Genomic DNA, 16,948 nt, shown 5'->3' with positions numbered 1-16,948 from the left:
TATATGATTTCTTGTTTTTCACTAAATTGTATTGAAAATCTTAACTTCTTTTCTTTTATAATTTCTACACTGGAGTTATGATTTATGAGTTACGAATGTGAATCTTCTACCTTGTGATATTTGAAATATTTGTCAACTATGAAAGATTTTATTTACCCAAAAAGAAGAAAAGAAATATTTTATTGTTACATTTGTTGTATATTAATAATGGGGTAGAGGGTGTCACACACACACACACACACACACACACACATATATATATATATATATGAGGGGGGTTATAATTACAATGGTATAAATTTTACTAAGTGTTACACCGCTCAATAACTTTATATTAAATGTGAATTTTGTAAATTCAACTGTTAAATTGAAAATCTTTTACTCTTAAATCATATATACAAAATGTTATATTAATCGAATATGATTTCTTATAAAACAAAATTAAATCTGTCGAAAAATTTATATTTTTGATGAGAAAATTTTTGTAGGAAAAACTATATTATTGATAGAATATTTCAGACAAATTTATATTTGTCGAAAATGTAAGAACTAGTTTTAAATTTGATATGAAAATATTATGATATAATTAGATAAGATTTTAAGTTAGTATTTTATTAATGGTTTATAATTTAAAAATAAAACATGGATAAATACATTTTTGAATTTTATATGTTTGATTTAAGATAACTTACAAAATAACTCTTGGTAAAGTTATTCCGCTCAATAACTCATGGTGTGTTGAATTTCATCGATCCAATTAATTGTTAAATTAAAAGTTATTAAATTTTACTAATAATTAATATAAAAAAATTAATTAGTTTTGGAATAAATTATTTGCTAATTAACAATATAATTGAAATATTAATTATTTTAAATTATTTAACTAAAATCTTATTGACAATTTACTATATGATCTTAATATTTTTGTATAACTAATATCTAGTTTTAGATTTGATATGAAAATATTATATATAATTAGATAAGATTTTAGGTTAGTATTTTATTAATAGTTGATAATTAGAAAAAATAAGGATAAATACATTTTTTGAATTTTATATGTTTGATTTAAGGTAAATAAATATATTAAATTAATTAATAATTTATTTAAAATATTAAAATTTAATTTATAAGTATGTAATAAATAAATATTTATAATTTTATAAATTATTTTATTATTATAAATTATAAAATTAAATAATTTAAATTATAATTTTAAATAAAAATAAGTAGATGTTAATTATAAAAGTAAGTACATATAAATAAAGAATAATTAAATATATTATTATTATTATTATTATTCGTAATATAAAATTATTATATATTATTATTATAGTACAAATATGAGATTGTATATTTGAGGATGACTTAAATGAATTAATTTGTACAAGTTATACTGACAACATACATAGACATTTCGGTAGCTTACTTATCAGAACTTCACAGTTAAGCGTGCTTGACCTGGAGTAGTACTGAGATGGGTGACCTTCTGGGAAGTCTCCCAGAAATTGCACAAGTAAGGATAAAACACGCTAAACAGTGAAATATTGTGAAATAGAACCCTTGAGAGGCCAAATATGAGAGTTATTACATTAATAAATTTATTAAAATTAAAAAAAATTATAATTTCTGACGGATTTTTCCGTCGGAAATTTTGACAGCAATTTCTGACGGGATTTTCTGACGGAAAAATTATTTCCGACGGATTTTTTTTTCGACGCCACTTTTTTCGACGGATTGAAATCCATCGGAAATCCGTTGGAAAAAGCAAAATCCGTCGGAAATTTACCAATTTCCGTCACAAATTTCCGTCGAAAATCAACATTTTTCTTGTAGTGAATTAAAAATCTTTTCATAGAGTAATATATATATATATATATATATATATAATTACATTTTAGTTACTTAATTATCTATTTGGTTTATATGATTGATATTCTCACTCCTTTTGTGTTTTTTTTGGATTATTTTTTTACTTAAAAAATATATCATAAATTGAAATATAGATGATTTATATATATATATATAATTACATTTTAGTTACTTAATTATCTATTTGGTTTATATGATTGATATTCTCACTCCTTTTGTGTTTTTTTTGGATTATTTTTTTACTTAAAAAATATATCATAAATTGAAATATAGATGATTTCACCCCCCATGTTGGATCTTTAACTGCTTTGGTACATGTCATTTTCCCTAGCATACAATGGACAATTGATATCTAATATAATATAGTCACATTCCATAGACAAGGTTCTTCAACAATAATGTTATCAAACAAAACTTCACAAATCTTTTTCAATGATCCTATAAACCATCACTCTTACTCTTCCTCCAACCAACCATTCAACCCACTATATAATATATAATATTTTTTATGTAAGAATACCATAAGAAATATGAAGGGGCTTGTGAAATAAAGAAAGAAAAAAAACTTCCCTTCTTTTATAATTAGTTGTAAAAATGCTAGTAAATGTATCTTGTAATTATATATATGAGTAATAAATAAATTTCTCTTTTATGTAATTCTAATTATTTTGGGTATTATTGGCTGTGTAATAATTTATTATTATTTAAAAAAATTAAAAATCATATTTTAAATGGGTGTTACACGCATGAGGAGTTCGTTCACAAAAATGAAATTAAAAAAAATTGATACAACGATTAAATTGATAAAATTTATATTTTATATAAAATTATTGACAATATAATATACAGATAAGATAATGTAAGTTACACATGTATAAATTGATTCCACCCCAAACTAAGAACATATTTACATAAAATTAAGAAATCAATAATATTGTTATAAAGACTAAAATAAAAAAAAATAAAAAAAATAAAAAATAAAAACTAATTTTTTTGGAAAGAAAAACATATACTTTATTCGAAATCAATTCGTTATTTTTTTCAATTTTTTTATTCCTTTGCCAAACTTACCAAATAAGTAAAGACAATATAAAAAAAAAAAAAATAACAGTGAATATAATCACTTTGGTTCAACAGTTATTTTTATTAGATAATTTGGAACCTAACATGCAGCATAAGGGGTTGTTGGAAGACAGCTTATGAAGGTGGTGGAGGTGGAATTTCATAGAGTGGAGGACCATGATAGGGTCCCGAGTAAAAAGATCCAAAAGAGGAAGTGGAAGGATGTGAAGGTGGTGGTGGAGACTCGTAGCGTGGAGGGCCACGAGAAGGTCCAGAGTAAAAAGATCGGAAAGGTCGACGGAAATTTGTTGCAGGAGGATGTCCACGTGCTGCTGGCCCTTCAGAGATTGAAAGCTCTGCAGCAGCAAGGGCAGAGGCTAAAGCAATGACACACATAAGAACCACTCTCAAACCTCTCTCCCAAATTTTTCCCATCTTTCTTTTCCAATGCTTCTTTCCTTTCGGCCTTTGCACTCAAGTCATTAAATAATAATCCTCTTTCATCTTTTCAAACAACATTAAATAAGAATCCTAATTCATTAAATATTGAAAGAGAAAACAAAAAACCAACACACAAATATGAATCATTTTTCAATTAATTTGTAATTCAATTTTTTCATCATAAAAATTCAATGATACAAGATTCGAACATAAAATTTTGTATACGTTACTATAATTTTTACTATTAGATTGATTTTTGTAGCTTTTTGTAATTTAAATATAATATTTTTTAGATAAAATAATAAAATAAAGTTATCATCCCAAATTAGAATGAAAAACCAAAGTAAAAGAATTGTAAATAAGTTATGGTTTGTCTTTTTAAAAAATAATTATTTTATTTAAAATCTATTATTAAATTAAAATCTTGAAATGTGTAAGATTTAAATTATTGAGTCTTGATTTGTGTGATTTGAGTTAACAAACTAAATTGAACTGATAACAAGCTTGAATCAAGCTGAGTTTGAGTTTAAAAAATATGTTCATGTTCAATTGAAGTTGAATTACAAGCTGAGTCAAATATTATCAAGTCAAGTTAAGCTTAACTAAATTCAACTCAACTTGAATTATTTTTGACCCTACTAAGTCATAATTTCTAATTATTTTCCTTAATTATTATTTTAATATTTTTATCAAAATAAACTTTAATAATATTATTAAAATTGACAAGGTTAAGAAATAAAGAAATATAAGAAATAAAGAAAGAGAGAAATATAGATATAGAAGAAAGAGAGAGGGAGAGGGGGAGAAAAAGAAATAGAAAGAGAAAGAGAAAAGAGAGTTAGAAGATATTTTAAAAAGATGAATCTCAATTGTATATATTTCTTGTTTTAAAATGGAAATTGTGATTTTTTTATACATAAATTTTTTCTCGTAATTTAGAAAAGTTAGATTCTCAATCACATGAGAATTAAAAAAAAAAAGAATAAAAACGATTCTCAGGAAATTATGTCTCCAGGGATCTTTTCATATATATATATATATATATATATATATATATATATATATAATAAAAGAAAAGCATTTTATACATTGATTTTAATTTATTATATAACGAAGTATCAATAACGAAGTATCAATTTTTTTAAAAATTTACATACTTAAACTATGCATTAAGAACTTTTAATTCAACAGTTGCATGATTAAAATTTGGTGTACAACATGAGTTATTGAGTATAGTAAATCTAAATAGATTTATTCTTAAAATAAACGAATTCATTCTCATATATATATATATATATATATATATATATATATATATATATATATAATGTAGTTATTATACTCTATATAACATTATTTATTATACTTTATATATAATATGTAGTTGTATGTATATTTTTCCTTATATTTATCATCAATACAAAACAATTCATTTTAATCTTATGTGCAAATCTCTAAATTCCTCGCATTTCAATGTGTCTGATGTTACATCATGTGCATCAGTTATTTTTGTGATGGATATGATATGAAATACGCTACCAAAGAAGATCCATCTTATGTAAAAGCTTAAGGATTCACGATCTTGGGATAGTCAGATTTGTGAGTCTTAGTTCTATCCATTATATGCATAATGTAACACCCAAATTTTTATTATTATTTTAATGGCATTTTCGTAATTTTAATAAAGTTATAGGGGTATTTTGGGTTCTGGAACGGGCCGTTCCAAAAGTGGAACGGGCCGTTCCAAATGTTGAAAATGTGAGGTTTTTGTAGTCCCAGAACGGCCTTGGAACGGGCCGTTCCGGTATGGAGAACGGGCCGTTCCGGAAGGAGAACGGGCCGTTCTTCTGAGATTGAGAACGGGCCGTTCTGATTTCAGAACGGGCCGTTCTGGTTTTTTGGGAACGGGCCGTTTCGATTTTGGAACGGGCCGTTCCAGTTACAAATTTTGCCCAGATTTGAAGGATCCGGAACGGGCCGTTCCGAAATCAGTACGGGCCGTTCCGGGTGCGTCAGATTGCCTATAAATAGGGGCAGGGGGGTGAAATTTTTTATACAGAGGAAGAAAGTGAAATTTTAGAGAGAGAAAGAGAAGAGAGAGAGAGAGAAAGAGAGAAAGAAAGAAAGAGAGAGAGAAAGGAAGAGGGAATCCAGAGGAGGAGGCTCTGCCTAAGTTCAGCTCCGCTTATCCAGGTAAGGGGGGGAGTGAGAACCTCGCTCAGGGGTGTAGGGATAATTGTTGGATAGTTGTTTGTCGGATTGGCCCCAATCCTTTGTCGTTATTCTGTCTAAATTTCTATTTACTCTACTTTGCTTTTTGTTGAAGGTGCCGTTGTTCTGTCCGATTTTCTATTTATTCTACTTTGTTTTTGTTGAAAGTGCCGTTGTTCTGTCTGATTTTCTATTTACTCTACCTTGTTCTTTGTTGAAAGTAATAAATGAATATGAAATTAATGTTAATAATAAATGAGTTTTAATATGAATAAGAATGCTCTCTGGATCTCTGTGAATACCTATGCGGACCTTAAGAGGAGTATTGATGACATGACCATGTGAAATATGGACAAATGACATGAGACCTAAGAATTGACTATTGAGACAAACTACGATTATGAGACAATGACAAATGAGGACATGATGTACTAAATGAAATCATGTAAAAAGTTAAATATTGAGTCAATGAGATTATGATGGTATGACATGCATCATATGCATATATTATTACAGGTGTGCCGCTGAGGCCGCATACCAGTGATGTAACATGCTAACAAGGTGTATCTTAGGGTCACCAGTGATGTAACTTGTAACCAGGTGTACCTTAGGGTCACCAGTGATGTAACCAGGTGTACCTTTGGGTCACCAGTGATGTAACCAGGTGTGCCTTAGGGTCACCAGTGATGATATGTGAAACTTCCTTATGGCGCCACATGCATGCATTTATAAGTCAAGATCATGACATCATTGCATGATAAATGAATATATATGTGATATTGATGATGTATGTGTATTATTTATAAGTGACTTATATTTGTTGTGTGTGTGAGTGCTATCTAGCCTTTATTTCTGCACCTGTAACTGAGTGAGATGTTTCTCACTCCCTTGTTGTTTTTGTATATGTTTAAATTATGTTGCAGGTGATCAGCATCATGAGGATGTTGGTGATGAGGCTTAAAGGCTTCAATTGGGCATGCTCTGATAGGATGTGACATCGGGGCATAGTTATTTTAGTTTAATATGTTATTGTTTTTATAACTTTAGTTTCTCTTCTTTTGTAATTTCTAACGAAGAAATAACGTAGATAACATATATAATTCAAGGAAAATATATGTTAAGAATTGTAATTTGAACGTTCTTGATAAAAGACCAAGATGTACATTTTTGTTATATTTTTTATTATATGATTTGGGAGTATAAATTAATTCCTAACCAGGAGGCACTGCCACCTTTACTGGAGTTAATTTATATTTCCTTTATTATTATTTGTATATATATGATTTCTTGTGTTACACTAAATTGTATTGAAAATCTTAACTTCTTTTCTTTTATAATTTTTACACTGGAGTTATGATTTATGAGTTACGAATGTGAATCTTCTACCTTGTTATATTTGAAATATTTGTCAACTATGAAAGATTTTATTTACCCAAAAAGAAGATAAGAAATATTTTATTGTTACATTTGTTGTATATTAATAACGGGGTAGAGGGTGTCACATTTAGTGGTATCAGAGCAGGTCGATCTAATCGACCGTGAGTTATGAGTTTACTATGCTTATTTGGTTTACTATGTTTATTTGGTACATGAATGATGGACTGAATTGATTGTAAAACTTGTTGGTATGATAGTATGATGATTGATTATGTTTATTGATTGTATTATTTTCTTAGACTATGGCTGGTAGAAATGATCGTGCGATTGCCGATGCTCTTCAAGCATTAGCACAAGCTATGAATAATAACAATAGGACTGAGGTCGCTCCTAACTGGTTGGAGCAATTTCAACGAAATCACCCACCTACCTTTAAAGGAGGATATGACCCAGATGCTGCTATGAATTGGCTAACAGAAATAGAAAAAATTTTCAATGTTATGGATTGTCCCATCGCTCAGAAGGTGAAGTTGGCCACATTCATGTTGACTGCTGATGCTCATTTTTGGTGGGAAGGAGCACTTCGGAGGATGATTGATGGAGGGGTGCACTTGAATTGGGACAACTTCAAGAAGGTCTTTCTTGAGAAGTATTTCCCGGATGATGTGAGAAGTCGGAAAGAAATGGAATTCCTTGAGCTGAATCAAGGGAACGACACAGTGGCTGTGTATGCTGCCAAATTTGATGCTTTGGTTCGTTATTGCACACACTACCATGGTGAGGGTGGTGAAAGAGCTAAATGCATAAAATTTGTAAATGGTCTGCGTCCTGAAGTGAAAACTGCAATTAACTATCAGGAGATATATCACTTTCCCACTCTGGTCAATAAGTGCAGCATTTATGATCATGACAACCGTGCTCGTGCTGCTTTTTATAAAGGAGTTGGAGGTCCTATCCGTGCTGTGAGTTCTAGTACTTCGGGAAGGAGTAAGCCTTACTTCGCTTCTAATAGATTTCAAGGGAGTAAAGCTGCTGCTAATAAAAGTAAGTTGCTTACTAGAGGATCCACTGTTAGTGCTACTGGAAGTGTTGGAGGGTCTGTGTCCACTCCTTCAGTAAGATGCTGGAAGTGTGGACTTGTTGGTCATAATCAGTCTGAGTGTCGTGACAGGGAAGTTACCTGCTTCAACTGCAATGGTAAAGGTCACATCAGTACCCAATGTCCTGAATCACAAAGAACACGTGTTATGGGATCGGGTTCGCAAACTGAGCGTCCAAAGACTGTGGGGAGAGTATTTGCTCTTAGTGGTGCTGAAGCTTCTCGGTCAGAAAATTTGATACAAGGTACTTGTTTCATAGCTGAGACTCCTTTTGTTGTACTATTTGATTCTGGTGCAACTCATTCCTTTATTTCTGTCTCTTGTGTCCAAAAATTGAATTTGCCTGTGTCTTTGTTAGATTTTGATTTAGTTGTGGAAACCCCTACTAATGGTCCTGTGACTACATCCTTAGTGTGTTTGAAATGTCCTTTGACAGTTTCTGATAAGCAGTTTCTAGTTGACTTAATTTGTTTGCCTCTTAGTCAATTAGATGTAATTCTTGGTATGGATTGGTTATCTTCTCACCATGTCCTTTTAAACTGCTTTGAGAAATCTATTTCCTTTGGTGAATGTAAGAGTACGGAATTTCTTAGTGCTGCTGACATTAAAACTTGTTTAAAAGACAATGAAAAAGTGTACATGATCTTAGCTTCTTTAACACTTGAGACTGATAGTAAGCTAGATGAGATTCCCTTAGTGAGAGAATTTCCAGAAGTATTTCCTAAGGATGTGTCTAGTTTACCACCTGAGAGAGAGATTGAGTTTAGCATAGACTTAGTACCAGGTACCCCACCTATATCTATAGCACCCTATAGGATGTCCCCTACAGAGTTAGTTGAGCTTAAGAAACAAATAGAGGAATTACAAGGAAAACAATTCATTAGGCCTAGTGTCTCGCCTTGGGGAGCGCCTGTTTTGTTGGTTAAGAAGAAAGATGGGAGCATGAGGTTGTGCGTAGACTATAGGCAACTGAATAAAGTGACCATTAAGAATAAGTATCCTTTGCCTAGGATAGATGACCTTATGGATCAACTAGTTGGAGCTTGTGTGTTCAGTAAGATAGATTTAAGGTCAGGATACCATCAGATTAGAGTGAGAGCTGAGGATGTTCCTAAGACTGCCTTTAGAACCCGCTATGGGCACTATGAGTATTTAGTTATGCCTTTTGGTGTGACTAATGCACCTGGTGTTTTTATGGACTACATGAATAGGATCTTTCACCCTTACTTGGATAGATTTGTAGTGGTCTTCATAGATGATATCCTAGTGTATTCCAAGACTAGGGAAGAGCATGTTGAGCACCTTAGGATCGTTCTTCAAACCCTTAAGGAGAAACAGTTGTATGCTAAATTGTCAAAATGTGAATTTTGGTTGGATAGTGTGAACTTTCTAGGACATGTGATATCCAAGGGTGGAATAGCTGTAGATCCTGCTAAGGTAGAAGCTGTGTTAGAGTGGAGAACACCTAAATCAGTATTTGAGATTAGGAGTTTCCTAGGACTAGCTGGTTATTACAGAAGGTTCATAGAGAATTTCTCTAGGCTAGCTCTTCCTTTGACTAAGCTGACGAAGAAAGACCAACCTTTTGTGTGGGATTCTAAGTGTGAGGAAAGTTTTCAAGAACTTAAGAGGAGATTAACTAGTGCTCCTGTGTTAGTATTACCTGATCCTAGTAAGACTTTTGAGGTATTTTGTGATGCTTCTAAATTGGGTTTAGGAGGAGTACTTATGCAGGAGGGTAAGGTAGTAGCCTATGCTTCAAGACAACTTAAAATTCATGAGCAAAACTATCCTACCCATGACCTTGAGTTAGCTGCAATAGTTTTTGTGCTCAAGTTGTGGAGACATTACTTGTTTGGGTCTAGATTTGAGGTTTTTAGTGACCATAAAAGCCTTAAGTACTTGTTTGACCAAAAGGAATTGAATATGAGGCAGAGGAGATGGTTAGAGTTTCTTAAGGATTATGACTTTCAATTAAATTATCACCCTGGCAAGGCTAATGTTGTAGCTGATGCTTTGAGTAGAAAATCTTTGAGAATGTCTTCCTTGATGATTAGGGAAATGCAAATGATTGAGGAGTTTAGGGATATGAGCTTAGGGTGTGAGTTGACCTCTAAGAGTATTAAGTTGGGAGCTTTAAGAGTGACTAATAGCTTGATAGATGAGATTAGAGAAGGTCAGAAGATGGATCCTTTCTTATTGAGTCGGGTAGAGAAGTTGAATCAAGCTGTGAAAAGTGAGTTTAGAATTGGAGTGGATGGAGTTTTAAGATTTAAGGATAGGTTGTGCATTCCTAGTGTGCCAGAACTTAAGAGAGCAATCCTGGAAGAAGGTCATAAGAGTATCCTTAGTATCCATCCAGGAGCCACTAAGATGTACCAAGACCTTAAGAAGATGTTTTGGTGGCCTAAGATGAAGAGGGAAGTGGAGGAATTTGTGTATGCTTGCTTAGTATGTCAGAAAGCTAAGGTAGAACACCAAAAACCTTCAGGTTTGATGCAACCTTTAGATGTGCCTGTGTGGAAGTGGGATAGCATCTCTATGGATTTTGTAGTTGGGTTACCTAAGACTGTGAAGAACTTGGATGCTATATGGGTCATTGTGGATAGATTGACTAAGTCTGCCCATTTTATTCCCATTAATATTAGGTACTCTTTGGAGAGGTTAACCAAGTTGTACATCAGTGAGATCGTGAGGTTGCATGGAGTTCCTACTAGTATTGTGTCTGATAGAGATCCTAGGTTCACCTCTAGATTTTGGGAGAGTTTGCATAAGGCTTTAGGCACTAAGCTTAGATTGAGTTCAGCTTACCATCCCCAAACAGATGGCCAAACTGAGAGAACCATACAATCTTTGGAAGACTTGTTGAGGGCTTGCATCTTAGAACGTGGGGGTAGTTGGGATAGTTTCCTACCTTTGATAGAATTTACCTACAATAATAGCTACCATTCTAGTATTGGGATGGCACCATATGAGGCTCTGTATGGTAGGAGATGTAGAACACCTTTATGTTGGGTAGAACCTGGAGAGAATGTCATGTTAGGACCTGAGATAGTTCAACAAACTACTGAACAGGTTAAGATGATCCAAGAGAAGATGAGAGCAACCCAGAGTAGGCAAAAGAGTTATAATGACAAGAGGAGAAAAGACCTTAAGTTTAAAGAAGGTGATCATGTATTCCTTAAAGTCACTCCTTGGACAGGAGTAGGCAGAGCACTGAAATCCCGTAAGCTTACTCCACGTTTCATTGGTCCTTATCAAATTCTTAAAAGAATCGGTGAAGTGGCCTATCAAATTGCTTTGCCTCCATCTCTTTCAAATCTCCATAGTGTCTTTCATGTTTCCCAACTCAGAAAGTATATCCATGATCCTTCCCATATCATTGAGTCTGACAACATTCAGTTGAAGGATAATCTTACTTATGAAACGGTTCCTCTAAGGATTGATGACAAGAGAGTGAAACAACTAAGAGGAAAGGAAATCCCTTTGGTTAAGGTCGTTTGGGGAGGAAATATTGAAGAAAGTGCTACATGGGAATTAGAAAGCAAGATGCGAGAAGCCCATCCATTTCTGTTTTCAGGTAAATTTCGGGGACGAAATTTCTAAAAGGAGGGGAGAATTGTAACACCCAAATTTTTATTGTTATTTTAATGGCATTTTCGTAATTTTAATAAAGTTATAGGGGTATTTTGGGTTCTGGAACGGGCCGTTCCAAAAGTGGAACGGGCCGTTCCAAATGTTGAAAATGTGAGGTTTTTGTAGTCCCAGAACGGCCTTGGAACGGGCCGTTCCGGTATGGAGAACGGGCCGTTCCGGAAGGAGAACGGGCCGTTCTTCTGAGATTGAGAACGGGCCGTTCTGATTTCAGAACGGGCCGTTCTGGTTTTTTGGGAACGGGCTGTTTCGATTTTGGAACGGGCCGTTCCAGTTACAAATTTTGCCCAGATTTGAAGGATCCGGAACGGGCCGTTCCGAAATCAGTACGGGCCGTTCCGGGTGCGTCAGATTGCCTATAAATAGGGGCAGGGGGGTGAAATTTTTTATACAGAGGAAGAAAGTGAAATTTTAGAGAGAGAAAGAGAAGAGAGAGAGAGAGAGAGAGAAAGAAAGAAAGAGAGAGAGAAAGGAAGAGGGAATCCAGAGGAGGAGGCTCTGCCTAAGTTCAGCTCCGCTTATCCAGGTAAGGGGGGGAGTGAGAACCTCGCTCAGGGGTGTAGGGATAATTGTTGGATAGTTGTTTGTCGGATTGGCCCCAATCCTTTGTCGTTATTCTGTCTAAATTTCTATTTACTCTACTTTGCTTTTTGTTGAAGGTGCCGTTGTTCTGTCCGATTTTCTATTTATTCTACTTTGTTTTTGTTGAAAGTGCCGTTGTTCTGTCTGATTTTCTATTTACTCTACCTTGTTCTTTGTTGAAAGTAATAAATGAATATGAAATTAATGTTAATAATAAATGAGTTTTAATATGAATAAGAATGCTCTCTGGATCTCTGTGAATACCTATGCGGACCTTAAGAGGAGTATTGATGACATGACCATGTGAAATATGGACAAATGACATGAGACCTAAGAATTGACTATTGAGACAAACTATGATTATGAGACAATGACAAATGAGGACATGATGTACTAAATGAAATCATGTAAAAAGTTAAATATTGAGTCAATGAGATTATGATGGTATGACATGCATCATATGCATATATTATTACAGGTGTGCCGCTGAGGCCGCATACCAGTGATGTAACATGCTAACAAGGTGTATCTTAGGGTCACCAGTGATGTAACTTGTAACCAGGTGTACCTTAGGGTCACCAGTGATGTAACCAGGTGTACCTTTGGGTCACCAGTGATGTAACCAGGTGTGCCTTAGGGTCACCAGTGATGATATGTGAAACTTCCTTATGGCGCCACATGCATGCATTTATAAGTCAAGATCATGACATCATTGCATGATAAATGAATATATATGTGATATTGATGATGTATGTGTATTATTTATAAGTGACTTATATTTGTTGTGTGTGTGAGTGCTATCTAGCCTTTATTTCTGCACCTGTAACTGAGTGAGATGTTTCTCACTCCCTTGTTGTTTTTGTATATGTTTAAATTATGTTGCAGGTGATCAGCATCATGAGGATGTTGGTGATGAGGCTTAAAGGCTTCAATTGGGCATGCTCTGATAGGATGTGACATCGGGGCATAGTTATTTTAGTTTAATATGTTATTGTTTTTATAACTTTAGTTTCTCTTCTTTTGTAATTTCTAACGAAGAAATAACGTAGATAACATATATAATTCAAGGAAAATATATGTTAAGAATTGTAATTTGAACGTTCTTGATAAAAGACCAAGATGTACATTTTTGTTATATTTTTTATTATATGATTTGGGAGTATAAATTAATTCCTAACCAGGAGGCACTGCCACCTTTACTGGAGTTAATTTATATTTCCTTTATTATTATTTGTATATATATGATTTCTTGTGTTACACTAAATTGTATTGAAAATCTTAACTTCTTTTCTTTTATAATTTTTACACTGGAGTTATGATTTATGAGTTACGAATGTGAATCTTCTACCTTGTTATATTTGAAATATTTGTCAACTATGAAAGATTTTATTTACCCAAAAAGAAGATAAGAAATATTTTATTGTTACATTTGTTGTATATTAATAACGGGGTAGAGGGTGTCACACATAAGATGTAACTTGCACAACATTATTATCTCGATGCATCCTAATGTATATCCTCCTAATGTAGAATGTTGTAATGACTTGACATAGCATTCAAGCAACAATTTATTTAAATATCTTTAAAACCAAATAATGACAATAAAAACATTAATTAAATATTATATTAATACATATATATTAGTATTACATTTAATAAATATAACAATTAATTTATAATTATAATAAAGGCCATCAGACTTTTTGGTGTACAATTTCTTTTGTTCAATTCCACCTTTATAACCACTCTTTTACAATTACAATTTTTTAATTCTCACTCGATAACTGCTTGTATTTTTAATAACCATTCAATATTATATATTTTATTATTATTATTTATTAAAAATAATTCACAAAGGCTCATAATACATTTTGGAAACTAGTAGTACATAATAAAAATTTAAATATTTATTAAAATATTATATTAATAAAATCAATTGAATACAAGTTAATACTTGTGGTTGACCTTATATATTATTTTAATTTGATAATTTTAAAATATATTTCATGGAAATAATTTTTTAGAATATATAATAATTTTGTAAAATAATAATTAAATATATTAATTAAGAGATAAATCATTAAAGTTTAACATATGTATATTTATTATAAAAGAAGAGTATATTATAACATAAGGAGAGAGTGGTATAATACTTGTCTCCTTGTGGAGTTAGTGTAAAGATATTTTTGTAATATATTTTTTTTTTTAATAGAAGCTAAGCTTTAATGTAAATTTTAAAAAAATCAAATTCAAATTTGTGAGAAAATATTAATTTTTTTCAACATAAAAAGAACAACAATCTAAGTTTTACTGAGATGAGTGTAATTTACTCTTATAAATATTAACAACTTTATACATATAAGGAGAAAAGACATGCCTATTTAAAAAAGAAGAAGATAATGAGTGGTTATTTATAGAAAGGTTTGAAAATTCAATATTGTTGAAGTAGAAAAAGATAAATTAATTAAATAAATAAAAGATAATGAAAGATAAGGTATTTTAGATGTAGTTATAAGATAAATTAGTCTAAAACTTATATTCATCAAAATAAATATTTTTTATTATTAATGATATAGATATACAAACAGTGATGATGCTCCAATAAAAATGAGTTTTTGATTAATTTTCTTGATTTTGCTTTTAAAATCGATTGTATTTAAATAAATTTGACAATCATATAAAAAAATACAAATATTCTATCAAATACATAATGCAAAAAATATGATTACATAATAATGACAGAATAAATATATGTAATACGCAAAACATATTACGTCAATAAAATATTGATATTTTTTCGCTTATGATGAGAGGAAAAAATAAAGTAAAAGAGATTGAATATTCTCTTGTCTTTTAGATACATTTTAAAAATGTATGAGAAATTTCTTTATTTATTAGTGTCTTTAGGACTACTTTGATTCATGATAATGTAAATAATATAAATATTTGATAAAATACATGTTATGGAAGATGAATAGTTAACCTTAAAACATTTATCTTAAAAAATATGACTTTTTTCATGAAAAATATTCACAACTTTGTCTTGTAGGTTGCAACGCCAATAGATGAAAGATTATCGTATTAATAACGTGGTATGAAAAGAAAGATAATAGCATATAGAACAAAGAAGACAATATGAAGAGGAAAAAAAAAATATAATCAATGTATATATGGTTATAATACATAAAAAAAATATAAAATGGTAAAAACGTACATTAAATATAGACATCCACTAATTATTATTCATAACAAGTAAATATTTGTAGAACATTATTTACATTAAAAATAATAAAGTATTTAATACAATAAATAATTGACAGATAATCATAAAAACATGTTATCTGCCCATTTGAATTAATATAACAAAGTATCAAATAGTTTTCAAATTTTTTAAAATTTTATAAATTTTATTAAAAACTTTAAATTTAACAGTTAGATTATTGAGATTTAATATAGAACATGAGTTATTGAAGAATATTTACTTTTAAACTAAACGGATTTCTCTTCATATATATATATATATATATGGACATCCACTAATTAAACCACTAGTTATTATTCATAACAAAGTAAATGTTTGTAGAACATATTATTTACATTAAAAATAATAGAGTCTTTAATGCAACAAATAATTAAATTTAATGTTACATATTTTTATCTTTATATATATATAAAAACAATTTTATATTAATTTTATAATTTATAAGTTAAAAAAAATTACACATTTCAATAATTGAATGAAACATATGTTCAAAACTGCAAAGTCGTACTCAATTAATTGTGAAGAGAATTTGGAACGATGTATATGATTTATTTAATTTATAACTTATCATTAATGAAAACTTAAATTTTGGATGAATTAAAAGTAACTGTGCAGAAGAATATAATGACAGCATTGGGAAGTTGAACATACAAGATTATTAGTATTATTTTGCATTTATTATACTCTATATAACATTATTTTGATTTTATCTCCAATCACTCTGAAAAACAAGCCACCGACTAAAATGGTTTGTTGTGTTGTACATGCGCTTTTGTAGAAGCGCAATTGCAAAGACAGTACCCATCCAAACACAGCGTAGGGCAATTTGGGCGACCCGCACAAGCTCCTCTTTTAACACAATCACTGTTCGTTTTGCATTGATCGCCTTTTGCTGCAAAAGCTTGTTGCGTTAAACCTGAAAATTAATTAATGCAACAAAAAAAAATAATCATCATCAATGAAATTAATGCTTTTTCCAAAAAAAAATAATCAAGGTATATATAAAATCACCAAACATGATGTATTTTACCACCATCTTGTCGTCCAAAACTTTTGAAGCAATTAATTATACATGTGAATTGTTGAAGGAAATATGTTTAACTTTAGCAAAAATATATTGGCATTTTACATTTTTATTATCTATGCATTAAGAACCAAGGTGAACTCAAAATAATGAAGGGGAAATACCAGATGCAACCAAAAAAAGGAACATGATGAGTGCTAATTGATGAAGTGAAGCATTCGCCATTGTTTCTTGATCGAGGATTTTGCTGCAAGTAATATGCTCTCTATTTCCTCTTTGGTTTTCTTCGTCGTCTTTGACTGGGATATATAGGATAGCAAGCTACGCAACAAATTTATAGTTTCCAGATATTATAAATTTAATTGA

The 16,948-nt window shown here is 31.0% G+C and overlaps 1 protein-coding gene across 2 annotated transcripts; it reads left to right on the top strand.

Moving 5' to 3' along the window:
* Positions 1 to 5,030: 5,030 nt before the first annotated feature.
* On the top strand, positions 5,031 to 13,578 carry LOC145952838 (uncharacterized). 2 transcript variants are annotated; one of them, XM_083065880.1, is made up of 3 exons: positions 5,031 to 5,565; positions 6,507 to 8,304; positions 13,182 to 13,578. In XM_083065880.1, exons 2-3 carry the CDS (start codon positions 7,263 to 7,265, stop codon positions 13,217 to 13,219), a joined length of 1,080 nt encoding a protein of 359 aa, XP_082922006.1. In that variant the 5' UTR covers positions 5,031 to 5,565; positions 6,507 to 7,262; the 3' UTR covers positions 13,220 to 13,578. The 2 variants fall into 2 exon arrangements, with proteins under 2 accessions (XP_082922006.1, XP_082922002.1); XM_083065876.1 differs by lacking the exon at positions 5,031 to 5,565 and having other exon boundaries at positions 5,631 to 8,304.
* Positions 13,579 to 16,948: the final 3,370 nt, after the last annotated feature.

Source organism: Cajanus cajan, chromosome 1 (assembly GCF_000230855.2).
Source record: "Cajanus cajan strain Asha chromosome 1, NIPB_CcT2T_4, whole genome shotgun sequence".
Taxonomy (NCBI): domain Eukaryota; kingdom Viridiplantae; phylum Streptophyta; class Magnoliopsida; order Fabales; family Fabaceae; genus Cajanus; species Cajanus cajan.
Note: the sequence above shows the minus strand (reverse complement) of the source record. Positions and strands in the feature narration are given on the sequence as shown.

Excerpts from the sequence above, each read along its gene's own strand:
- LOC145952838 (XM_083065880.1), top strand. The coding sequence starts at position 7,263 with ATGGCTGGTAGAAATGATCGTGCGATTGCCGATGCTCTTCAAGCATTA. Across the intron at positions 8,305-13,181 it reads GTCAGAAAATTTGATACAAG|GTGATCAGCATCATGAGGAT; the intron begins GTACTTGTTTCA and ends ATTATGTTGCAG.